General features: G+C 43.6%; 1 protein-coding gene across 12 annotated transcripts; it reads left to right on the top strand.

The window, feature by feature from the left end:
* Window positions 1-546: 546 nt before the first annotated feature.
* Window positions 547-26,271, top strand: LOC139385650 (hepatocyte nuclear factor 1-beta-A-like). Of its 12 annotated transcripts, none has more exons than XM_071130885.1 (10): window positions 547-1,216; window positions 3,853-4,052; window positions 4,385-4,655; window positions 5,013-5,248; window positions 16,911-17,062; window positions 18,943-19,069; window positions 19,374-19,568; window positions 19,866-19,984; window positions 22,021-22,065; window positions 23,970-26,267. In XM_071130885.1, exons 1-10 carry the CDS (start codon window positions 852-854, stop codon window positions 23,988-23,990), a joined length of 1,731 nt encoding a protein of 576 aa, XP_070986986.1. In that variant the 5' UTR covers window positions 547-851; the 3' UTR covers window positions 23,991-26,267. The 12 variants fall into 12 exon arrangements, with proteins under 12 accessions (XP_070986986.1, XP_070986992.1, XP_070986988.1 ...); XM_071130887.1 differs by having other exon boundaries at window positions 674-1,216; window positions 19,374-19,550; XM_071130886.1 differs by having other exon boundaries at window positions 679-1,216; window positions 5,013-5,260; window positions 19,374-19,550.

Genomic DNA, 26,271 nt, shown 5'->3' with positions numbered 1-26,271 from the left:
CCAGCGTGCCATTGTGCCTCTGGAGCGTTTGAACTATGGCCATGATCACAGCGCTGATCTGTTCACGGAAGGGCTCCTCCTCCTCTAATGTTTATTCTGATATATATGGAAAAAGAACTCACTGTAAAAGAGGTTTAAAAGGGTCAGCTATTATTATAGACTATAAAGCCTATGAGAAAGATATAGAAAACAAAAACACAAGCCCAAGACTGACAGACCTTTTATACAGTAGGTGAATAATTTTGAATTTGTCACTTTGCATGTTTTTCTGTTGAATTTAAAGAGAACCACTAAAATAAACAAAGTTGATAAGATAAATGCTCTAATTAATAATATCCTATATTGTCTATACAATATTATTATAATTACAATGTATTATTATTATCATTATTATTATTATTATTAGTAGTATTATTATTATTATTATCACAAGTATACTACCCCTCCTCTTTCACCAAAGTCTTTATACAACAGTCCGAAGTTCATGAAAGTTTTGCTGCTGATAAGCAGAGCCAATAAAAGCAACAGCTCTGCAGTGTAAACACTGTCAGGTCTACCTGCTTCAGTTAGTCAGTGCAACCTTCTTCTTATGATTTGCATAAAGGCCCCATCAGCCAGCCCACAAATTACCATGTTGTATATTCCTTGCCCTCCAAAAGCATCATGGCAAATTATATCACTCTTCTCAACTGGGAAGTGAACCAGGTTCTCCGAGCAGGTGTCAGGAGTAGGGAATTCACATAAACACTGGAGCAGGAGAGGAGGGTAGAACGGACTTTTTTTGTATTTTTTTAGATCTTTCTTCTCCCCAACCTTCCTTTCCCTTTTAGTTCAGTATATAACTTTTTTTAATGTTCTCGAAAATGGTGTCCAAGTTGACATCTCTCCAACAGGAGCTCTTGAGCGCCTTGTTAGATTCCGGAGTTACCAAAGATGTTCTGATCCAAGCGTTGGACGATATGGACCCCAGCCCGAATGGCTTTGGAGTTAAGTTGGAGAATCTACAGATGTCTCCGCCAAGTTCTAAAATCAACGGAAATGATTCGAAGCCGGTATTTCTTACGTTGACCAATGGGCATAGTAAGGGCAAACTGTCGGGAGATGAGGGGTCCGAGGACGGGGACGATTTCGATACCCCACCGATACTGAAAGAACTCCAGTCACTTAACACGGAGGAAGCAGCGGAACAGAGGGAAGAAGTTGACCGAATATTAGCGTAAGTGAATAGAACTTGAAATGTTTCATTTCACACATTTAGGGATGTTCATTACCGAATGAATGTGTAGGGTATAGGCGCATAACCAAAATAATATTGTATTATTTATCTGGCTACTTATTTTAGATGTAGGAGTAATTTCAGTGTATTTAAAGCGTTTTATATTTAACATTGTCTGACAAATTAGGACAACAATTAGGGTAAATTAGGACAACAATTAGGGTTATCTGCCTGTTAAAGTTATTTCTTCCAGGAATAATTTTCAGACGTGTGGTCCATGAAAACTACAGCCTACTTGCCTGACCGCAATACTCAGAAGTGTATCTGCATTGTGTCTGTATTTTAGAATGACAAAATTAGTGTAAAAACGTATTTTAATGTACATGTCAAGCGCTTGGCAATAGGTCTCAATGTTCCTTGTGTTAACAAATTAAAATAACGCGCCAATAGTACTTTTCGCGTTTTAGTTATTAATTATCCACACGGGTTATTATTTTTTTCCCTTAGCAAACTATAAACTTAACGAGATCTATTTATATTTAACTTACTCGATCTCTCTCACTTAGATTATATCTGGCAATGCAAGAAGAGAAAGTTAATCCATATCAACGTATTTGTTTATTACGTAGGATTCAATGTTGCACTAGATATAGGCTCCACTAATAATAATAATGTTCTGGCGAAATATTGCAACATTTCTTAAAGCAAATATTATTTTGTTTTATGAATGTAGTCTATAAAGGCCTTACTCTTTGTAAATGTTCATATTGTCTTAATTTATCTTCTAAAAGACATTTATAAATGATCATTCATTACGCTAGTAACATGATCAACTGGCCAGCAGAAAATCAAAACTAACCCACGTGTAGTTAAGTTATTATTAATTGTATTCTATAAATCATCAACTGAAAGATACACAGTGTCGTATGATTAGAGTGAATGGAGATCTGGTTATTCATTGTCGAAAGTTATAAACCAACATCTAAACCAACGTATAAACCCGCAGACTTAATTCTCCAAAACAAACAGTTGTGTGTAGATTTGCAACAATTACCCATGTGAAGTCCATACTTAATCTGAGATGTCTGTGATGGTATAGGCTAAGTAAGTGTAGTTTTAATATTTTAGAGCACGCTGCGCACATAGGCTAGGCCTTTTAAATCGTTTGAAATACATTTTCTTTATCGACATAAAGCGTCCTATTGCGTTGTCATCGATGGGTGCAATTCAGTTGTGTTTATTATTGATATAATTGAAGCATTGGAATAATTCAGATGATTTTACCCCATGGGCAAATGTATTCTTCGATAATTGAATGCAATTTTGGATGGAAGCCTTGAACTGATCAATTTCTTCAATTTCTTATCAATGTATTATCAATTTCCTACATTTAACCAAACAACTTGAATTTATTTTACCAAATAACTTATTTATTTTATTTGATTCATACTCGATTCTGGGATTATTTAGTCTGAATTTAATTAGGCCTATGGGTTTATTGTCCAAATAGGAAAAAGCAGGCTATAACGTCAGTGTGTGTCAGACTCAGCTGACATAAAATTCTGCACTTCTAAACCAATGTACTCTAGGCCCTTCCAATTCGTGGAGTTTAGATTATTCGATAACCTAATTTGGTAACATTTGTAATATATTTCTGTATCCTATATCCTTGATATCTCACATTCGCTATGAAATATTGACGTTTCAAAAACTGTGGATCAGTTATAGGCCAAGGTCTAGGATTTAGATTTCCTAATTTCTCAGTTTTGCCTCTTAGCTACAGTCAAAACACTGAATTGAAAATAGGCCTGATTCGGAGTATTTTCATGTTATTGAATGTATTATGAAACCACCGGCGTTGGAAAAAGTGCCCAATTGTCATACTTGAGTAAAAGTAAAGATACCTTAATAAAACATGACTCAAGTAAAAGTGAAAGTCACCCAGTAAAATACTACTTGAGTAAAAATCTTAAAGTATTTGGTTGTAAATATACTTAAGTATCAAAAGTAAAAAATAATTGCTCAAATATACTTAAGAGTAAAAGTATAAATCGTTTCAAATTTCTTATTAAGCAAAACTTATTTAAAAACAAAAAAAAGTGTTATGGATAGCCAGGGGCACACTCCAACACTCAGACATAATTTACAAACAAAGTATGTGTGTTTAGTGAGTCCTCCAGATCAGAGGCAGTATAGGGATGACCAGGGATGTTCTCTTTATAATTGCGTGAATTGGACCATTTCCCTGTCCTGCTAAGCATTCCAAATGCATTCGAGAGTACTTTTGGGTGTAAGGGAAAATGTATGGAGTAAAAAGTACATTATTTTATAATGATTAACAGTCATTTATTAGGGTACTTAACAATTGTCCAAAACTTGGGGATAACACGGATAGCATCAGGCGAAGAAGCCTAATAGAATAAACCAAGGGAAATACATGCTTGTGCTGTAGCTAGGTGCTGTAGATTGGTTCGGAACTTATTTGGCGGATGAATAATACGTTAGATAACTGGTTCTATTAGTGTGAGTGCTAATGTAGCACCACAACCTATATACCATTATACACATAACGCTATTAGGGTTCTAATAGAACGAATAACATGTATTTAGGTTCTATGTGTTTTATGTAACCGCAGTGAGGACCCCTGGCGTGCCGCCCGCATGATCAAAGGCTACATGCAACAGCACAACATACCACAACGTGAGGTGGTGGATGTAACCGGGCTAAATCAGTCTCACCTCTCACAGCACCTCAACAAAGGCACGCCCATGAAAACTCAGAAGCGAGCGGCGCTCTACACCTGGTATGTCAGGAAACAGCGGGAAGTTCTCAGACGTAAGTTAATATTTGAGTTTCTCACACAGCCTTCGATACAGTTAGAGGCACAGAGGTGTGTTGGCCTGGGCGACATAATTCTAATGGCCATCCACAACACAATGTGCATGAACATAAATGTCATATCTCGGCTATGCATATGGTCAGAAACATATTGCAGTAAGCCTATGCCTCAAAAGTGTCTGATTTATCATTATCGCCTGGCTACATACTGTATTGTGCAATTGTCCCTCATTAAATTATGTATTATTTCTTCTTATTGTGTTATTGGTTTATTTTGTCTCCATTCCCCCCAATACAATATTTTATGTGACCTTGTTCTTATTTTTCAGAATTCAACCAGGCAGTGCAAGGTTCTGACAGCAATATGACCGACAAAGGCAGTCAGGATCAGGTGCTGTTTTTCTTCCCAGAGTTCAACCCTCCTGGTCAGGGTATGGGGCAACAAGGGGAGGAGGTGGGCTCTGAACCCTCCTGCAAGAAAATGAGACGGAACCGTTTTAAATGGGGGCCTGCATCCCAACAGATCCTCTACCAGGCCTATGAAAGACAGAAGAACCCCAGCAAAGAGGAGCGGGAGGCGCTGGTGGAGGAGTGCAACAGGTGAGGGGAGGAGGCTTTGGAGAATGAGAAAGTCCCAAATGCCACCTTATTCCCTATTTATTGCACTGTTGCCAATATGTTTCTGGTCAAAAGTAGTGCACTATAGAGGAAATAGGGTTCCATTTGGGATACAGTTTTGTTCTCTCATTGAATAATTGAATGTTTGGCACATCTTATTTGATACTAACGCCATCATTACTGCAGCACATGGCCTTAGCTTAGAATGATTTTGACAGGTTTTAATGTCTCTCTTTGTTTACACTATCCAACTATCTTCCAATGCAACTATCATTATGTTTTCCCTTTGTTCTTTTCCATTGTATTCCATTGATACTATTTCAATCTCTCCTCCTATAGGGCTGAGTGTCTTCAGAGAGGGGTCTCTCCGTCTAAAGCTCATGGGCTGGGCTCTAACTTGGTCACTGAGGTACGGGTCTATAACTGGTTTGCTAACCGGCGTAAGGAGGAGGCCTTCCGTCAGAAGCTGGCGATGGACGCCTACCCCATACCCACCCACAGCATGAACCCTCTCCTGTCTCACAGCCACAACTCCCCACACCACCACAGCTCCCAGATCAGCGCATCCCCCCCTAGTAAGATGCAAGGTAGCGTCTCCACACCACATGCATATCACAGTACATTACTCTGCTATTATATATAATATAATACTACACAACAATGGAATCATTCAAATGTGGTCTTTCCTCTTGCTGTACCTGTCTCATCCATGATCTGAGTGCATGTAATCACTATGGCATCTTGATCAGGGATATGCCTTTGACAGTTAAAGAACAATGGTTGGCAAAAGCTTTGGATGATTTTATTTCCATCCCCAAGAGAGGGTGAAAAGTGGCAAGAAAAACAGTTGATGACATCAGTGAGAGAGAAGAGAGAGGGCAAGAGTGACTTAGGGAGCTGAGCAAATGTCATTGTTATTATGATCTTTAAAAACACACTGAGAACAATCCACATTGTACCTGAAATCTCCACTCCAAAGTCAGCAGGCAGGCAGGAGCAGGAGAGTGGCACAAAGAGCAGCAGTCCTGTGACAGGCCAGGGTCAGGACAGGGTCACGGAGGGATTCAGCAGTAGCTGAACCTACAACCATTACTTCCACATTCATAAAAGCATAAGGTCGGTCGGTTGCTTGTGACTTTTTGGGGGATCCAATGAACTGACCATTTGATATCATAATGCTGTTTGCACTCAGTGCAATTTAGGCGTCTACCTTCGCCTCTATAAGACATAAAATGGAGCTGATATCTTGGCATAGTATTATCCTCAGTGCCATCGCTTACCACCATAAAAGCAATGATTGAAGAAACAAAGCCTCGTGTTGTTCTTTCATGTTAGAACACGAGGTCAACTCTCTAGAAAAACAAGCCGTTTGCCTCGGGTTGCTCTTTTACCTTTGGTTATACTGGGGCCCATTGGCCCATGCTCTGTTTGCTTGTGGTTTTTACCAGCACACCTGACCAAGCATTGACCTCAGGTTGCAAAGTAAGGAGGTAGGTTCAGTGGTAGGCTTGTGTGGAGGTGAGGGAGAAGGGGCTGGTTGTAGAGAGGGCGAGGGTAAGGGTCAGAAGCAGAAGGTACTTTGCTCCCCCTAGTCCTCGGTTGCTTGCTTACAAGGTGTCCTGCCGGCGTCCTGCCGACAGCATCAGCTGTTTTTCACTGTCAGCCCCTGGCCTGACAATAGCACCCCAGCAGGTTGCCTCATCGTGTTGCTAGGCCACGGCCTGTATTATGCATGCTTGAATGGACAATTAAAATCATTGGCTACTACATCTCCCAGGCCTTCGATAAGGGGCTCCCCTGACTTCTCCTCTCTATACCCCAGCCTGGCAGGGGTCCCTATTGTCTGTGGTGTATTAGAAGACTGCAGTGACTGTAACCTAGGTTATTTTATCTCAGCTGGGCCTTGGGGAGGGCCTGTTTTAAAGCTCTCCTTACCTTTATGGGGCGGCAGTATAGTGGCCGAGGGAGGCTGGGTGCTCTGCAGACCAGAGCAGCAGGAGCTGTCCTCTGGGGTATTGGCTCTTTTCTGGCCAGACAGGACTGATGACCCCTTGTGCTCCAGTCTGTAGAGAGGTGTGTGTGGGTAACCCCCTCCTTCAGCTATCGCCACTACAATAGTTATGTGTGGGAGGTCACTAAAGTGTCACATCAAAGAAAACCTCTTACTCCTGGAGTTTTCCTTGATGCTCTTACTTCTGTTGATAAAGGTGAGGTAACTTGATTGGCCAAAACGGTCAAATAGTATTTTTGGGGGACAGACGAGGTTATTCCATTGTCAGTGTTTGGCAAAAGACCAAACAAAACAAATGTATAGATGCCTTCTGTTACTAGTCACGTCTCAAAATGTAAATAGGTGATGCACACACACTGTTGGTCTGATCGAATTGTTTCATCAGCTGAATGATCCATTGTGTCTGAAGCCATGATACTTTTAGGGCCATAGTTTCCCCTTGGATCATTCACTTAACCATACAACCTGTGCTTTTATAGAAAAGATGAGAACAGGCAATTGGAATTCAACCCTGTTCTATTACAAACAGATGCCAATACGTGTGTGTCTGTGTGTTTTACCATACTTCATGAGAGAAGGATGACGTGACCATACAGTTCTGTTGTTTATAGTTGTCAGGTTTATTTCTTTGAAAGAAGTGGAGGGTGCTTAACCAACGTGAGTCGAGGTGCAACCTAAAAATGTGATTATCATTGAAAAGGAAAAGGCGTAACGCTCAGTGACCATTAAAAAGTCATTGTTTTATTTTAAGTTAAAAGATTAATGTTTCGGCCACTTTGAGGGTGAATCTGAAAGCTGAGCATGGGGAGCAAGTTTCATACATCTCTCAACAAAGTATAGAGGTGGGAGGCTTTTCTTTTTTGTTGTTTCTGTCTGGGGTTCTAAATAGGACTTCTCTTTATGTTGACCTGCATCAAAGCTGAGATAGAAACGTTGACGGGCCAATCAGCACAAATAATTCAGCAACAGTAGCATCTTTTTCACCAGAATGTGCTAAGAGATTGAGTTGAACGCCTGATAACCTGCTGATATCTCATTTGTCTGAAGACTATTCCCCTCCCTCACACGGCAAAGCCTGCTGATTCATGAATCTCCCACCTAATCTGACACACTGGAAAGGTTTTAGCTGTAAGATTAAGACGGCAGTGAGGGGAGTGTGGTTCAATATCTGGTAGACTGGAAACAGTGTGATTTGATTTAACAACAGTGAGATATATATATATATATCATATATTATAGGAGGGAAAAACAGTGAGCAGGTTGTGTTGCCTCAATGCCTTGTGTCACCCAAGGCTATGTGGGAGTTGGCCTGGCCGAGGGATAGAGAGGCAAGGCCTGCCCTATGCCTGGCCCTGCTCTGTCCACTGGGAGCCCCAGCCTGGTCAGAGAGGTACAAAGGCCTGCTACGTCCTGCAGAGACCCGGGAGGTCTCTCGTATGCACTGGAGCTACAATTACCAGTGCCTGGGGATGAGGAGAGAGGCTTTGATATTACATGCGTCACACAGAGCACCGAAGCCTTTTAAACCTGCTGTAACTTCCAGCTGCCTACGCTATCACTCCCCTTCACAGGGTTCTCACCCTCCCCCTGGTCTACTTCTAGTCACCCCTGGTCCAATACTCAGAGTGCTTGGGTATTGGGGTTGATTTAGCTCAAACACTATTTAAGATGACAATTTAGAGAGTGATAGAGGGGAGATAGCTACCTTTTTTAGAATGTCAAATGTCAAATGGTCAAATGTCTTGCAGCCAGAAAGTACAGTAGTTGTTTCAATTTTGAGTTGCTTTTTTCTGCAATATAATGTCATCCTGTCAGTTATCCAAGATGGCGTAGCAGTCAGACGTCTTTGTCCTGTCGTGTCCCTTGTATATATCGTTTTTTACATATTTTTCTTCGCATATCTTTTAAAATATTTTACTAAACCTCAACATCTAAATACTCTCCTGCATCCCACCTCACCCAATGTAGCGTGGATCTGCTTTTTTCCCCCTAAAGTATCTATATTTAATTCGGATCTGGAATCCCTCAACTGAAGCTAGCCAGCTAACTACCAGCTATCAGTCAGCAAACCATTGCCAGCGGTCATCAGCTAACCTTCGTGACTCTAACCAGAGCATAACGGACCTATTATTTTTATCCCCGGATTCCCACCGCAATCTGAACATTTTCATCTGGATCTTCACAACTAGCTAACCGCAACCCCGGATGACTACTCCTGGCTAGCGTTTCCATCCACTTAGCTTGAACCTAGCCCGGCCAGAGCTCCTGTGCTACCACCGAAGCATACTCCTGGGCTACAATATCCGGACCCCTTCTACAGCCGGTATGGGGCATGGAACCCCGCAGATCCCCTACGACTGGAATACCGACATAACCTGCCCGAGGACTCCAACAGGCCCCTCAGGTGTGACGCCCGCTGAAGGCCCATTATACTAACCAGCTAGGCCTGCTAGCTACCTAGAGCTACTTGGAACCCTGTTAATTCCACAACCGGTCTATCGACGTCATCGTATGAAGAGGTAAAAACAGACTTAACCCCATCGCGATGTTCCCCAAAGGCTAACTTTCTAGCCCCTGCTATCTGCTTGCTTGCTAACCCGGCCTGCTAACTGCTAGCCTGCCCCGGTCTACTAACTGCTAGCTTGTTTAGCCCCGGTCTGCTAACTGCTAGCTTGTTTAGCCCCGGCCTACTAATTGTTAGCTTGTTAGCACAGGCCTGCTAACTGTCTGAATCGCCGTGTCCCCAGCCAGCCCAACCATTCACTGGACCCATATTTATTTTTAATCTCTTTTCAATTTTTAATTTGATTATACCTTCCGGTAACCTGCCTCACCCAATGTGATACGGAATCGCTATTATTTTTAATTTTAGAATACATTCAAGAACCTCCAGAAGCTAGCCAGCTAATTAGCTACAAGCTGTTTAGTCATTGTTAGCCACTGCTAGCGGCTTTTACCTTCTGCACAGCCAGCCCTGTTTTTAGCCTGGATAATACCCGCCAGTCTACCAGTATCGAACTGTCTCTCCACAACAACGCCGGATTCCTGCCGTAATCCCTGGACCACTACTTCTGATCTTCACAGCTAGCTTGCACCCAGTACCGAAGCTATCCCTGAGGCCCACCTCCTGGCCTACTCAGCTGTTCACCCGAACCCCACTCATACACGGCTAGAGCCCAATACTCCACCGGATCCTTGCTGTAAACTCTGGACCTTGGCTAACGCCACTGCCACGAAGCTAGCACCAGTTAGCTGTGAGCCAGGCACATCTCCCTGCTAGCAAACTAAATTCTACAATACCTCTTTCGCCATCTGGCTTGGATTCTCTGTCGACACGGCCCCCCGCCGCACCATCACGACTGGTCTGACTGGTCTGTGCCTTCAACCAGACCCCCCCTACCACCCCCGGGCTATTAACTTTAAACGCTGTGTCGCCTGCTAGCTTAGTGGCGGCTTCTCTGTTCCATCTACTGCTGCCCCCTGGACACTATGATCACTTGGCTACATAGCTGATGCCTGCTGGACTGTCCATTTATAACGGTACTCCATTCTGTTTATTTATGTTTTATCTGTCGGCCCCAGCCGCGAACTCAGGCTCTGTGTGTAGTTAATCCGACCCTCTCTGCCTAGTCATCGCCATTTTACCTGCTGTTGTTGTGTTAGCTGACTAGCTGTTGTTGTCTCACCTGTTGTTTTAGCAAGCTCTCCCAATCAAGACCTGCGATTACTTTATGCCTTGCTGTATGTCTCTCTCAAATATCAATATGCCTTGTATACTGTTGCTCAGGTTAGTTATCATTGTTTTAGTTTACATCTGCTCCGTTAGCCGCACCCTCATCCTACTCCTCCTCTGTTCCTCGGGTGATGTGGAGGTAAACCCAGGCCCTGCATGTCCCCAGGCACCCTCATTTGTTGACTTCTGTGATCGAAAAGCCTTGGTTTCATGCATGTCAACATCAAAAGCCTCCTCCCTAAGTTTGTTTTACTCACTGCTTTAGCACACTCTGCCAACCCCGATGTTCTTGCCGTGTCTGAATCCTGGCTTAGGAAGGCCACCAACAATTCTGAGATTTCCATACCCAACTATAACACTTTCCGTCAAGATAGAACTGCCAAAGGGGGAGAAGTTGCAATCTACTGCAGAGATAGCCTGCAAAGTTCTGTCATACTTTCCAGGTCTATGCACAAACAGTTCGAACAGTTCGGACACCATCTGTGAATTGATCGCCCCCCATCTAGCTTCAGAGTTTGTTCTGTTAGGTGACCTAAACTGGGATATGCTTAACACCCCGGCAGTCCTACAATCTAAGCTAGATTCTCTCAATCTCACACAAATCATCAAGGAACCCACCAGGTACAACCCTGAATCTGTAAACATGGGCACCCTAATTACATTATCCTGACCAACTTGCCCTCCAAATACACCTCTGCTGTCTTCAATAAGGATCTCAGCGATCACTGCCTCATTGCCTGTATCCGCTACGGGTCCGCGGTCAAACAACCACCCCTCATCACTGTCAAACGCTCCCTAAAAGACTTCTGCGAGCAGGCCTTTCTCATCGACCTGGCCCGGGTATCCTGGAAGGATATTGACCTCATCCCGTCAGTTGAGGATGCCTGGTCATTCTTTAAAAGTAACTTCCTCACCATCTTAGACAAGCATGCTCCGTTCAAAAGATGCAGAACTCCAGACCTGATTGACCTCAACCATCACAAAAACATCCTGTGGCGGACTGCAATAGCATCGAATAGTCCCCGCTATATGCAACTGTTCAGGGAAGTCAGGAACCATAACACACAGTCAGTCAGGAAAGCAAAGGCCAGCTTTTTCAAGCAGAAATTTGCATCCTGTAGCTCTAACTCCAAAAAGTTCTGGGACACTGTAAAGTCCATGGAGAACAAGAGCACCTCCTCCCAGCTGCCCACTGCACTGAGGCTAGGTAACACGGTCACCACCGATAAATCCGTGATAATCCAAAACTTCAACAAGCATTTCTCAACGGCTGGCCATGCCTTCCTCCTGGCTACTCGGCCAACAGCTCCGCCCCTCCGCAGCTACTCGCCCACGCCTCCCCAGCTTCTCCTTTACCCAAATCCAGATAGCAGATGTTCTGAAAGAGCTGCAAAACCTGGATCCGTACAAATCAGCTGGGCTTGACAATCTGGACCCTCTATTTCTGAAACTGTCCGCCGCCATTGTCGCAACCCCTATTACCAGCCTGTTCAACCTCTCCTTAGTATCATCTGAGATCCCCAAGGATTGGAAAGCTGCCGCGGTCATCCCCCTCTTCAAAGGGGGAAACACCCTGGACCCAAACTGTTATAGACCTAAATCCATCCTGCCCTGCCTATCTAAGGTCTTCGAAAGCCAAGTCAACAAACAGATCACTGACCATCTCGGATCCCACCGTACCTTCTCCGCTGTGCAATCCGGTTTCTGAGCCGGTCACGGGTGCACCTCAGCCACGCTCAAGGTACTAAACGATATCATAACCGCCATCGATAAAAGACAGTACTGTGCAGCCATCTTCATCGACCTGGCCAAGGCTTTCGACTCTGTCAATCACCATATTCTTATCGGCAGACTCAGTAGCCTCGGTTTTTCTAATGACTGCCTTGCCTGGTTCACCAACTACTTTGCAGACAAAGTTCCGTGTGTCAAATCGGAGGGCATGTTGTCCGGTCGTCTGGCAGTCTCTATGGGGGTACCACAGGGTTCTATTCTCGGGCCGACTCTTTTCTCTGTATATATCAATGATGTTGCTCTTGCTGCGGGCGATTCCCTGATCCACCTCTACGCAGACGACACCATTCTGTATACTTCTGGCCCTTCCTTGGACACTGTGCTATCTAACCTCCAAACGAGCTTCAATGCCATACAACACTCATTCCGTGGCCTCCAACTGCTCTTAAACGCTAGTAAAACCAAATGCATGCTTTTCAACCTTTCGCTGCCTGCACCCGCAAGCCCGACTAGCATCACCACCCTGGTTGGTTCCGATCTAGAATATGTGGACATCTAGAAGTACCTAGGTGTCTGGTTAGACTGCAAACTCTCCTTCCAGACTCATATCAAACATCTCCAATACAAAATCAAATCTAGAGTCGGCTTTCTATTTTGAAACAAAGCCTCCTTCACTCACGCCGCAAAACTTACCCTAGTAAAACTGACTATCCTATCCGATCCTCGACTTCGGCAAATTCATCTACAAAATAGTTTCCAATACTCTACTCAGTAAACTGGATGCAGTTTATCACAGTGCCATCCATTTAGTTACTAAAGCACCTTATACCACCCACCACTGCGACCTGTATGCTCTAGTCGGCTGGCCCTCGCTACATGTTCGTCGCCAGACCCACTGGTTCCAGGTCATCTACAAGTCTATGCTAGGTAAAGCTCTGCCTTATCTCAGTTCACTGGTCACGATGGCAACACCCACCCGTAGCACGCGCTCCAGCAGGTGTATCTCACTGATCATCCCTAAAGCCAAAACCCCATTTGGCCGCCTTTCCTTACAGTTCTCTGCTGCCTGCGACTGGAACGAATTGCAAAAATCTCTGAAGTTGGAGACTTTTATCTCCCTCACCAACTTTAAACATCTGCTATCTGAGCAGCTAACCGATCGCTGCAGCTGTACATAGTCCATCGGTATATAGCCCACCCAATTTACCTACCACATCCCCATACTGTTTTTTATTTTATTTACTTTTCTGCTCTTTTGCACACCAGTATGTCTACCTGCACATGTTCATCTGATCATTTATCACTCCAGTGTTTATCTGCTAAATTGTAATCATTCACTCCTATGGCCTATTTATTGCCTACTTCCTCATGCCTTTTGCACACAATGTATGTAGATTTCTTTTTTTCTACTATGTTATTGACTTGTTTATTGTTTATTGTTTACTCCATGTGTAACTCTGTGTTGTTGTCTGTTCACACTGCTATGCTTTATCTTGACCAGGTCGCAGTTGCAAATGAGAACTTGTTCTCAACTAGCCTACCTGGTTAAATAAAGGTGAAATTTAAAAATAAAATACAAAATCCTGAGGAAGAAAGATTTCTTAATCTCAAGCTATATTGAGAGCATCTTTATAACATCCCAATAACACTGCTGGCCGCCCCACTGGTGTCCCAGAAATGGAGCCCTTCTCCTCCGTCCAAATTACCAATAGCCTCACACCAACTAGACGACGGAAGCCTTCCTTAATGGGATTAGGGTTCTCTGCAGCCAGAATTACTGCCTGACACAGGGAGACAAAACTGGCTAGAATAGCACCTCACTCCCTTGACACTTTACAGGTTGCCCAGCTTGGAGATAAATGCCTGTTTATGAGTCCTCTGCCATTGTGAGGCTATGGTGGTTATGGGCCCAATGGAGTGCATTATTGTCTTGTAGCGGTGTTAATAAGACACCGTGAGTGCTGTGGGGTTGCTAGTGTGTTGTTCAGGAGAATATGAGCTCTGTCTGTGGTTCTCTTGTGGTCTGCCTGGAAAGACTGGACAACATGTTAGTTGTTAGTGGATGAAATACAGTCAAGATGAAAATGATCAATTCTTTGGTCTGATTTAGTTGTATTCCCCAGGCAGTAGATCATGTTTTTGCTTTATGTTTAAACTTTATTTTGGGTGAGATATGATGTTCCATTATTTTATGGCAGACATATGGTGCTTGGTGTCCCCGGTCTGTGACTGTCTGTGACTGTCTGTGACTATCTGGGACAGTGGCAGCCAGGGCGCTCAGTGTGACATGCGTGGGTCAGGGACAGAGGTCCCAGGGATGATCTGGGATCTGAGAGTAAACACTGTCCTAAATTGCACCCTATTCCCTACATAGTGCACTACTATGGGCCCTGGTCTAAAATAGTGCACTATATAGGGAGTAGGTGCCATTTGGGACTGGCCCAGTGTCACAGCCCACTGCTCTGCTCTGCAGGGGGGAGGGAGGGAGTCTCTGTGTGAGACTGAGACTACAGGATAAGAATGTGTTTGACATTGGTTGTAATTGTGTAATGTTTGCTCTGTTGGTATCAAAGGGGGCCAGGATTGGCAAACATCCATTTGACAGGAGGAGAGCAGCATTCCTTTGGCCCCCGGTGGCGAATGGAGGTGGGAGACAACAAGGGGTCTAGACACGGGATTAAGAGATGATGGGTCATTCAGTGATGTCACAGAATTCAGTGACTAAGTGTTTGGAGAGTGGAAGGATAGGTGAGAACATGACAGGGTTCCCTATTGATGACATACTGTACGTAGAAGGCATTTCTTCACTTCCATACCTTTACCTGGGCACAGAGAGATCCTTTCCATGCTGGGTAGGAATCACTGTGCTGCCATATTTATAGACCTATCCAAGGCCTTTGATACTGTTGACCATCTCCTACTCATTTAAAGGTTGTCTGAAATGGGCCTCGACCAGGTGTCTTGCAAGTGGTTTTAGAACTATCTGCCAGACAGAACACAATGTGTGCTTTCTGATGGTGTCAAGGTGTCTCGATATTATTAAAGGTACCCGTCATGGGTCGATTTTGGGACCTGTCCTCTTTACTATTTATATAAATAATATTGGTCCATCTGAAAAAAACTGTAACATTGATCTGTATGCAGATGACACTGTTATGTACGCTATTGCCCCTACGGCTGACTAGGCTATGTTGGAGCTGCAATCTGATTTTGTTGCCTTGCACAAAGCCCTTGATGATTTCAAATTTGTACTTAATGCGGGAAAAACTAAATGTTTGCTGCTTTCTAATTCTCATAGAAGTGCTTCAGATGGCTTTCACATTTATGCATTGGCTGGTTCTTTCATCGAGCAGGTTCCCGCTTATAAAAAAAATATATGGCCTTTTGGATTGACAATAATTTGACATTTAAAAAACATACAGATGAGCTAGTTAAGAAGCTGAGATGTAAAGTAGGCTTCTTTTAAAGAAACAGATCATACCTCTCCCTAAACAACAGGAAGCAGATTGTAGTCAACTTTCCTGACAGTTCTTGACTATGGTGACACCATTTATCAGAATGCAACAGCCACTACTCTTCAACTTATGGAGGCCATCTACCATAGTGCCCTTTGCTTTATCACATGACAGTTTTAACACGAATTACTGCATCCTGTATCAAAAGGTTGACTGGTCCTCGTTAAAGTTCATTACACCCTTTTTGTTTAAAATATCTACTACACAAGCTTCCAACCTAGCTCACTTCACTGTTAAACTGTTAAGCTTCCAACCTAGCTCACTTCACTGTTAAACTGTTAAGCTTCCAACCTACTTCACTGTTAAAATAAAAAACACGAGACACCAAACCCGTTCACAGGGATGGTTATCTTTCAAGGTTCCTCTAGTACGCACCGATTTAGGTACATCTGCTTTCAGTTTTAGTGCCCCCCATTTTTTGGGATAGCCTACAAAACTCCCTACATTTTGACTCTGGTGCCTCTAGGGCAGTTTAGGACTTGAATGTTGAATGAATTCAATGATAATTGCAACTGTTTGGATTGAATGTAAATAATTGTATTTGTGATGTTTGAAGCTGTAGTGTTGAGTCTCTAATTTGTAGTTTATTTTGTTTTTATTGATGATATTTTGTTTATTGTATTATTGTCCTCCGGGTACCATTGTAAATGGGTTCCCCTAAATAAAAAAATGGTGCATGAGTTCATAAAGTCTAGGACTGGGGTTATGGGGGGCTGGTGTACGGTGTATTGTAAACACTGAATAGCCTTGGCTGAGCTGGGCTGATAGCACCAGTGGAGGGGTCAGTGTGTTTGTTTGCTCTGCTCTCCCTGTCTGAGTCAAAGAGCAGGTGAGTCTGGTGGGTTGGAGCGACTGCTTGGACACAACACACTTAGTCATACTGAGAGGCCTGCTACCGTCTCTCTGCCCTATATACTGTTATCCTGTGTGACACAGATGTTGTTAGTTCAAGAAACAAACTCTACATTTCTCTCACCCTTTCTCTTGTCTCCTTGTCTCCCTCCCCCTCTCTCTTCCCCTCCATCCCTCTCTCTCTTCCCCACCATCCCCCTATCTCTCTCCCTCCCTCTCTCTCTTCCCCACCCCCCCCCCTCTCTCTCTCCCTCTCTCTCTTCCCCACCATCCCTCTCTCTCTCTCCCTCCCTCTCTCTTCCCCACCATCCCTCTCTCTCTCCCTCCCTATCTCTCTTCCCCTCCCTCTCTCTCTATTTCTCTCTCTCTCTTTTTCCCTCCCTCTCTCTCTCCAGTGCGGTACAGCCAACAGGGACCCGGTGAGGTCAGCTCCTCGACGACCATCAGTCACCACGGCAGCATGGCGACCAGCCAGTCGGTGTTACAGCAGGTGTCTCCGGGAGGCTTGGACCCCAGCCACAGTCTGCTGTCACCTGACGCCAAGATGGTGAGTAACACACCTGGGCCCTCCTAGCCTCTGATTAGATAAGGACCAGGGCTGCGTTTAACATGAGGTACGTTCCAAATGGCACCCTATTCCCTCTGTACTGCATTACTTTTGACCAGAGTCCTATGAGCCCTGGTCAAAAGTAGTGCACTACATAAGGCAATGGGGTGACATTTGGAACGCAACCATAGACATATAAAGCAGGTCCCTGAGCCAGACTCCCATGGAACAGTCTATAGGGAACAACAGTTAGAGCATTGTGCTGCTCTCAGTGGAAAGTGGAGACAGGTGGCAGGCCATGGCTGAGGCCTAACATACAGTACAGCCTTCACCACCATAGTGAACTGGGCAGGTCCAGAGCTGAGCCAATAAACTTGACAAAGAAGCATTCTGAGCTTATTGATTAAATGCCCTGTAAAGAGAAGTGGAGGGTGGAGCGCTCAGCACTGCTTGCTCTGCCTGGGAAATGACGATAGCACTTGATTATGCTCAATGTTTTTTCTACCTTCAGAAAAGGGAGCTAGAGGGGAGAAACTCAGCCCTCTGTCCTATTCCAATATTTGATTGGTGAAAGCGAAACTTGGCCAGTACCGTACATGCAGACATTTCTAACTCTTGAACGCTGGTCCCAAAAAACAATTATATCGTATTCTTAGGATCAGAATAATAACGATATTATGGCACTAACCAGATTTGTGTTGTTTAAATCCAACAAAGATGAACATCACAATCTTTATTTAGTGAGAATATCCCTGATGATTCATAGTGCATTTATCATTATCTCCTGTCAGTAGGAAGTTAGATTTTTGTAGGGAGTGCCGGTCAGTATACTGTGGAAAAGGTCAGAGCAGACAGGTTGTTATCTATGGGCACCGTACAGATGATTGTCTAAGTCCCAAATGCAACCCTAATCCCTATATAGTGCACTATTTTTAACCAAGACCCATAGGGCTCTGGTCAAAAGTAGTGGACTATATAGGGAATATAGTGCCATTTGAGACGAATCCACTGTCTGACCATCCCCTCCTCTCAGAGCAGCTGGCAGGAAATGTGAAAACAGTGCATGAACACACACACAACGCACACACCCACACGCGCACACACACACATGCATACACACCCACACGCGCACACACACACATGCATACACACCCACACGAGCACGCACACACACACACATGCATACACACCCACACGCGCACACACACACATGCATACACACCCACACGCGCACACACACACACACATGCATACACACCCACACGCGCACACACACACATGCATACACACCCACACGCGCACACACACACATGCATACACACCCACACGCGCACACGCACACATGCATACACACCCACACGCGCACACACACACATGCATACACACCCACACGCGCACACACACACACACATGCATACACACCCACACGCGCACACACACACATGCATACACACCCACACGCGCACACACACACATGCATGCACACCCACACGCGCACACACACACATGCATACACACCCACACGCGCACACACACACATGCATACACACTACTACTTTCAATCTGTGCTTTTACGCTTCATTATTGGATTATTTTGTATTTATTTTCTCCTCATTGTTTGCTTGGTATAGATGACTGGAGTTACACAAGCACAATGTTAGACAAAAGCAGCAGAACTAACTCAACATTTATCTGTGTGAGCTGCATTGCTGAGAGCATCTGGTTTCACTTCTAAAGTGATCGCCATGCTTTACTATATACCCTGATTTAACCATCCTTATATTCAGTTAGCATGTTAGATTTAGGATATTGTCAGTACATGACTTCATTCTTGGTCCAGAATGGTGTCACTAAGTTTCTTAGTGTGTCTCTCTCTCTAGATGTCTGCGTCAGGTGGAGGCCTGCCACCTGTGAGCACGCTGACCAACATCCACAGCTCCCACCACACACACCAGCAGACACAGAACCTCATCATGCCTCTCTCTGGAGTCATGACCATCGCACAGAGTGAGTCAACCAATCAACCAACCAGCCAGTGCTCTGTATTTCCCATGTCTCCACAAATTATTCTCTTAATGTAACAACTGTCCATTTATTCTCCTCTCTTTATGCACATATTCTCGTATGACCTCTATGTTCGTATGTACACAATGGTTGAGCTCCAATTGGCACCTGAATCACTATATAGTGCAATGCTTTTAACCACGCCCCATAGTTGTCAAAAGTAATGCACTACATTGCAAATATAGTTATGCTTGTATTGTCATGCTTTAGATATGAGACAAATAACTTAAGTTCTATGTGGTTGTAGGTCTGAACACGTCGCAGTCAGTGCCTGTGATCAACAGCGTGGCGGGGAGCCTTGCAGCTCTGCAGCCGGTGCAGTTCTCCCAGCAGCTCCACAGTCCCCACCAGCATGGCCTGATGCAGCAGTCCCCCAGCCACATGAACCAGCAGCCCTTCATGGCCACCGTGACTCATTCACACAGTCAGTACCTGCCTCTTAGTAAGCACTAAACGGTTGCTAATGCCATGTCATAGATGGGATACAATGCCAATATAGTCTTGTCCCAGATATTTGTCGGCTGTCTTGCCAACACCTTTTCACTCATTGACACGTCATGTTTAGCGTGACAATTCCATAAGGAGTTGACAAGAGATCTTAAAACTACATTTCAGCATGTACAGATGTAGCCTAATCCTAACCCTAATCATAAACCTATTGCTAACCCATTAATAAAAGTGAATCTATTGGGGTAAAATTAACAATGAGACATTCTCTCTATGTCTTTGTCTTTGGCAGTGTACCCTCATAAGCAGGAGCCACCGCAGTATTCTCACCAGTCACGGTTTCCCTCAACCATGGTGGTGACAGACGCCAACAGCCTCAGTACTCTCAGCTCCATGTCATCCAGCAAACAGGTCAGTCAATAACATGACTCAGTCTCACCTAACACAGGCCACAATCAGGCCCCCCCCCCTATACCCTGGCCCTGACTCAGTCAATACAGTCTCCCCTCTCTGTCTGTCCTCAGTGTCTGTCCTCTCTGTCTGTCCTCAGTGTCTGTCCTCAGTGTATTAGAGCATGTGCATGTATAATGTTTGTAATAATCCCTTTTGCTGCTCTCTGGGAGATGTTTGCATACATTTCGGTCATAAGCTACATTTAAACTAAGATAGTTGGTTGTAAATGTAAGTTGGAAAGCTTGGAAATGAATTCCCAGCCTGCTGAGGCTTTGTACTGTATCTTGTGCAAGCCTCCAATTAGAGATTTGATTGATCAATTTCTTTATCTACTAACACACCACATCTTCCTCACAACCGACACACAACCCCCTCCCCAAACTGAGCACTCACTAACAGTAGGCTGATAGACTAGGATAGATATGGTAGGCTGATAGACTAGGATAGATACGGCAGGCTGACAGACTAGGATAGATACAGTAGGCTGATAGACTAGGATAGATACGGTAGGCTGACAGACTAGGATAGATACAGTAGGCTGATAGTCTAGGATAGATACAGGCTGATGGACTAGGATAGATACAGTAGGCTGACAGACTAGGATAGATGCAGTAGGCTGATAGACTAGGATAGATACAGTAGGCTGATAGACTAGGATAGATACAGTAGGTCGATAAACTAGGATAGATACAGTAGGCTGATAGACTAGGATAGATACAGTAGGCTGATAGACTAGGATAGATACAGTAGGTTGATAGACTAGGATAGATACAGTAGGCTGATAGACTAGGATAGATACAGTATGCTGATAAACTAGGATAGATACAGTAAGTTGATAGACTAGGATAGATACAGTAGGCTGATAGACGAGGATAGATACAGTAGGTTGATAAACTAGGATAGATACAGTAGGTTGATAAACTAGGATAGATACAGTAGGCTGATAGTCTAGGATAGATACAGTAGGCTGATAGACTAGGATAGATACAGTAGGCTGATAGACTAGGATAGATACAGTATGCTGATAAACTAGGATAGATACAGTAAGTTGATAGACTAGGATAGATACAGCAGGCTGATAGACGAGGATAGATACAGTAGGTGGATAAACTAGGATAGATACAGTAGGTTGATAAACTAGGATAGATACAGTAGGCTGATAGTCTAGGATAGATACAGTAGGCTGATAGACTAGGATAGATACAGTAGGCTGATAGACTAGGATAGATACAGTATGCTGATAAACTAGGATAGATACAGTAAGTTGATAGACTAGGATAGATACAGCAGGCTGATAGACGAGGATAGATACAGTAGGTGGATAAACTAGGATAGATACAGTAGGTTGATAAACTAGGATAGATACAGTAGGCTGATAGTCTAGGATAGATACAGTAGGCTGATAGACTAGGATAGATACAGTAGGCTGATAGACTAGGATAGATACGGTAGGCTGATGGACTAGGATAGATACAGTAGGCTGATAGACTAGGACTCGGGCGGCAGCGTAGCCTAGTGGTTAGAGCGTTGGACTAGTAACCGAAAGGTTGCAAGATTGAATCCCTGAGCTGACAGGTACACATCTGTCATTCTGCGCCTGAACAAGGCAGTTAACCCACTAGGCCATCATTGAGAATAAGAATTTGTTCTTAACTGACTTGCCTAGTTAATTAAAGGAAAAATACAGCAGGCTGATAGAATAAGATAGATATGGTAGGCTGATAGACTAGGATAGATACAGTAGGCTGATAGACTAGGATAGATACAGTAGGCTGATAGACTAGGATAGATACAGTAGGCTGATAGACTAGGATAGATACAGTAGGCTGATAGACTAGGATAGATACAGTAGGGCTGTCTGAAATTGCACCTTATTCCCTACTTAGTGCACTACTTTTGACCAGTGGCAAAAGGGAATAGGGTTCCTTTTGGAACGCACACTAGGTGTGTGAGTTGTGATTGTGTGTTGACTTGTTTAATCCCTGTTACATTAGGATTCTACCGTAAACAAGATGGTGCAACTGGGGGGTCTCTCCTGGGTAAATACTCTTTTCTTAGTACGGTCACTTAATAAAATCACTTAGTTTTAGCCTGAGTGCCAGTCTGTTTGTGCCATCATGCCAACTATGTTTGTCTTGAAAATGACAGCAATGGAGTTGGCAAGAGCACAAACTGATCTGGGACCAGGCTAACTTAGTTTAACTGGACTGGCTCAGTGAATTCATCCAAATGGGATGTGTTGTTGTCCCAAAGCCAAGACCATTCTACTGAATATTTGTGTGCAATATACCATATTTTGCGTAGTAAATGTGTGTGCTTTCCATGACTTTATAGGCATAAATTAATGTTTATACAGACTGATACAGGAACCTTAACTCACATAATCAAGACACACTACCCTTCTTATGCATGTAAAGTCAATGAATGGCAATATGAGATCAGACCAATGAGATTTGGATTAATGCAACTTTTATTTATTTACTTAATGGTTTCACAGCTAATGTTTTTGCCTGGCTCTGTCTTTGATTCTGGGTTTGACGCTAGTACTCAGTTCACTCTGATTTTGTCAGAGCATGTGGACCACAAATCTCAATCATTGGACCAAGGAGTCGGGTGTATGGACACTCCTCAGAATTCCTATTTCCTTTGAAAGGCCGGACCAATCAATCACCTGTGCCCTCATCCTGAACTTAAATTGATTAACGATGCCTCCTTTCACTTTCCTCTCCATTGGGGAGAGAGAAGGCTGGCCGATCCCTGGCCAGACCTAGTCCCCTGATCAGGAAATGAACCCCACTGGTAATCAAAGTTCAGGAGGCTTGTGTCCTGCTACTTACTTCCCTGCTATTGTGGGGGGTGGTCTATTATGGGGGGGTCTTTTTTTGTAATTACAGCTCTTCCTCTTTCCTATTTCTCCCTGGTCTCAGTGATCGCTCTAGCCTGAAATGCCTTCCTCGGTGTTTTGCTTTCACACGCTCAATTTCCCACGCTGCCTGAGACAGAGGACTCTACGTCGCCCGGGCCGCAGCACTGTCACTGCTCATTGGGTTGATGGGCTGAGATGTGGCAGATGCTCCGATTGGCTTGAAACCTACCTGTTCCCTTGATAGAGTGGTTTAACTAGATACTGACTGGCTGCCTTTGGTTTGATATATGTAGGACCCATTGTTCTACATTGACCCTGTGTAATGTGTTGAGTAACGAGACATAAGACGGCCATCAGTAATGTTTTTTCAGCGCAATGCAAATAAACCTCAACATATTGGTTTCTAGTTTTGAGCTATGCTTTGATGGTATCATGGTATATTTGTAGCTTTATAGGTGGACCCGCATTTAAACCAGACAGCGTTTAGACAGCTATTAGCTAGCAGGCTCTCCCAGGCTGCCTCTCGTCTTATCAGGCCTTTATTTGGACTTGGTGGTGCAGAGAGACCAGTAGGCTCTTCTTATGACATGACCAACATGCTGAGGCTTTATAACTCTCGTATTTGCTGAGGACCCCCCTCTCCTCTCACCCCATGTTAAACTTACCTCCACTTAGAGCACAGTGTCTAAAGACTGTGGTCTGAGCAGCTGTCCACCTTTATCAGGTAGGGCTGTTTGCTGGTCAACTGCCTCCACCCCTTGAGAGAAAGGAAAAAATAAATTCCACAAACAATCTCCAAAAGGCCATTTGAATGTAAACAAGGATTTTCAGAGTGAAACGGAAGAAGAATGTGGAATGTATTTGGTCAGGTGTGGCGTAGGTAGGCCGTTTACATCCTATCTGAATCTGATACCCAGGGGACTTTAGAAATGGGACCTATTATCATGACACCACATATTATAAACATCCTCACCAGAAAATGGTTATTGTGTTTTTGAATAGATTTTCTTAATTTATTTGTGTGATGTACTCACTCTGACGTTTGTTTCCCCTTTCTCTCGCTCTCTCTTTTTGCAGTGTCCTCTTCAAGCCTGGTGAGAGTACGCACCTGACTTCCTTGGTGCCTAGCAACAGGAGCACATTTTTCCACCCTCTCACTGCGGTAACTGTGACAACTCCTAATAACTGTCAACAGTGCACTGGACAATGAGTCAGTCAACAAATCCAGAGTGGCGGAGGTGGAGGGCGGGAGGAGTGAGAGATGGGGAGAGAAACAAACACTGCAGGTTTGCATTAATAGACACCTAAATGAAGGGAGGAGGAACTGAATTTCCTCTGACATACAGAGGATCAACAAGGATGTATGATTTTTCACTACAACCAATTTTGTGAAAACAGTATTCATTTCTCTAACAAAACAAAATGGATCTTCACATTATGCCTGACACACTGTGGTATGTAAGAATAAGACTGGTGGAGTGGATGTCCATGAAGAACTAACATGATACTGTGATCTGATGTGGAAAGATGAAGACATATGGATGCTGATTTGAGACGACACAATCAGCCTCAGTCGGCACAGCTATGTTGGGCTGTGGTGGGGAAGGAGTGTATGGGGGACTGAGTGATTCCATCTAGCCAAGTGCCCACTCATAATGGCAGATCTGAATAATCTGTTCCCCACTATACTGTATATTATCAACATCCATGCACAACTATCAGAACTACTGGATGACAATCATATTAACCTTGTCCTGAGCAACTGTATAGTTTTTTGTAGATATTTCATATACATACATACCTGTTCTGTTTGAAGGAGTCTTCCATGTTGGTTTTTCACAATGTCATTTTCTGTACTGAACAGTAAATAGTGCCAATAATTAGAACTTTGTTTATGTGTCTAAAGGATTTCAACATTTGTTATTTCCCAACACGGGGGAAATATAATAGACAATATATTTGTATTTTTTATTTGGTTCCATTTTTAAACTGTGATTGAAAGATATGACAATCTTTAGAATTTTTAAGGACTATGCAATGTGCATATGAAGTGCATATGAAGCCCCAGAAGATTGAAACGTGTACAGTTCTCCACACTTAGACAGAGGAATTTATGAGACGCACCATTACTCTATGAACTTAATGACCCCCATGTTGTTTCTGTTGTCAGAGCTGCCCACAACACGACACAAAACATTACACCAAAGTTGTATTTTGTTTTTATATACATGTACAGTAAATCCTGTATATACAGTAGCCAGAAAATCAGTTGGAAACTTTGGGTGTTTTTCTTTCACCCATTTCCCATGTTTCGTTCTGAAGTGAGAGTCAGCGTGCCATGACATCATAAACAAAGTCTGCCTTGAGGGAGGGTTGACTCAAATATTCACTGTATGCCTTCAAACCTAGTTATAGCTTTGTCCCAAACCCTATTCCCTGTATAATCCACTATTTTCGGTAAAAAAGTTTTGCACAAAATAGGAATAGGGTGCCATTTAGGATACACACATAGTCCCAATCCCTTGCCTGCCTGCCTGCCTTCCTGGGAGACCCCTCTCTGACTGATGTTTGCTCATAGGGTTCAGGTGAACTTCAGGAATGGGACTTTAGCCTTCCCAGGCTCCATCCCCTCTCCTTCCACTTCCTCATTCCCAACGTTTCCTCATTTAAAGACACATATGGAATTGGAGCGTTTTAAAAACATATATTCTCCGTCATAAATCATAACAGGGACTCCCCCCTGTGATAATGACAGTATTTACAAGTATTTGCAAGCAAAACAGTGATATGGGTCTTGCAATTTGTGAAGGGGTGGAAGATGAAAGCGCCTCTTGTTGTGACAGTAACCTTTGTAATCAGGCTGGATTCCACAGAGGTTAAGGAATGTTATGGAGAGTTGGACAGCCAGCCACACAAACAATATTAGTTACTTTTGCAATCCCAATCCACCAGGGGCGTCCAGAAAAAACAACCAGAGGTTACAAACAATCAGGTTTTTATCATGAGTATTTGTGTAGCCTGTGTAGTCTGTTTGTTTTCTGAATAATTATTTTTATATTATATTTTCTAAATGGAAGTCATACCCTCTCCACCTCCATATTCTGGTGTAGGCACATACAGACTCCCTTTCAATAGGTCACTACCTTGTTATTATTGTGTACTACCTTGTTTCAATTTGTTCTAAACATACTAACCAGAGGGCATGCCATCTAACCAGAGGACATGCACGGCCACCTTCAACTGTAGATGACAGACAAAGTGATTTTCTCTTTGATGTATTATTTTTGTATTAAATGGAAATCAATCTTTTAAAATCATTATTTATACTTTCTGAGAAAATGTCGATATTCAAGTAAAGCTTTTTTTCAAAATGAATGAA

The sequence above is a fragment of the Oncorhynchus clarkii genome, chromosome 27, assembly GCF_045791955.1.
Source record: "Oncorhynchus clarkii lewisi isolate Uvic-CL-2024 chromosome 27, UVic_Ocla_1.0, whole genome shotgun sequence".
In the NCBI taxonomy this organism is placed as follows: Eukaryota; Metazoa; Chordata; class Actinopteri; order Salmoniformes; family Salmonidae; genus Oncorhynchus; species Oncorhynchus clarkii.
Note: the sequence above shows the minus strand (reverse complement) of the source record. Positions and strands in the feature narration are given on the sequence as shown.

Bases quoted from the DNA above. Each gene is read 5' to 3' on its own strand.
- LOC139385650 (XM_071130880.1), top strand. From the start codon at position 852: ATGTTCTCGAAAATGGTGTCCAAGTTGACATCTCTCCAACAGGAGCTC. The intron at 5,261-16,910 runs GTAGCGTCTCCA...CTCTCTCTCCAG, and splicing joins CCCCCCTAGTAAGATGCAAG to TGCGGTACAGCCAACAGGGA. The intron at 19,070-19,373 runs GTGAGTCAACCA...ATGTGGTTGTAG, and splicing joins AGTCATGACCATCGCACAGA to GTCTGAACACGTCGCAGTCA.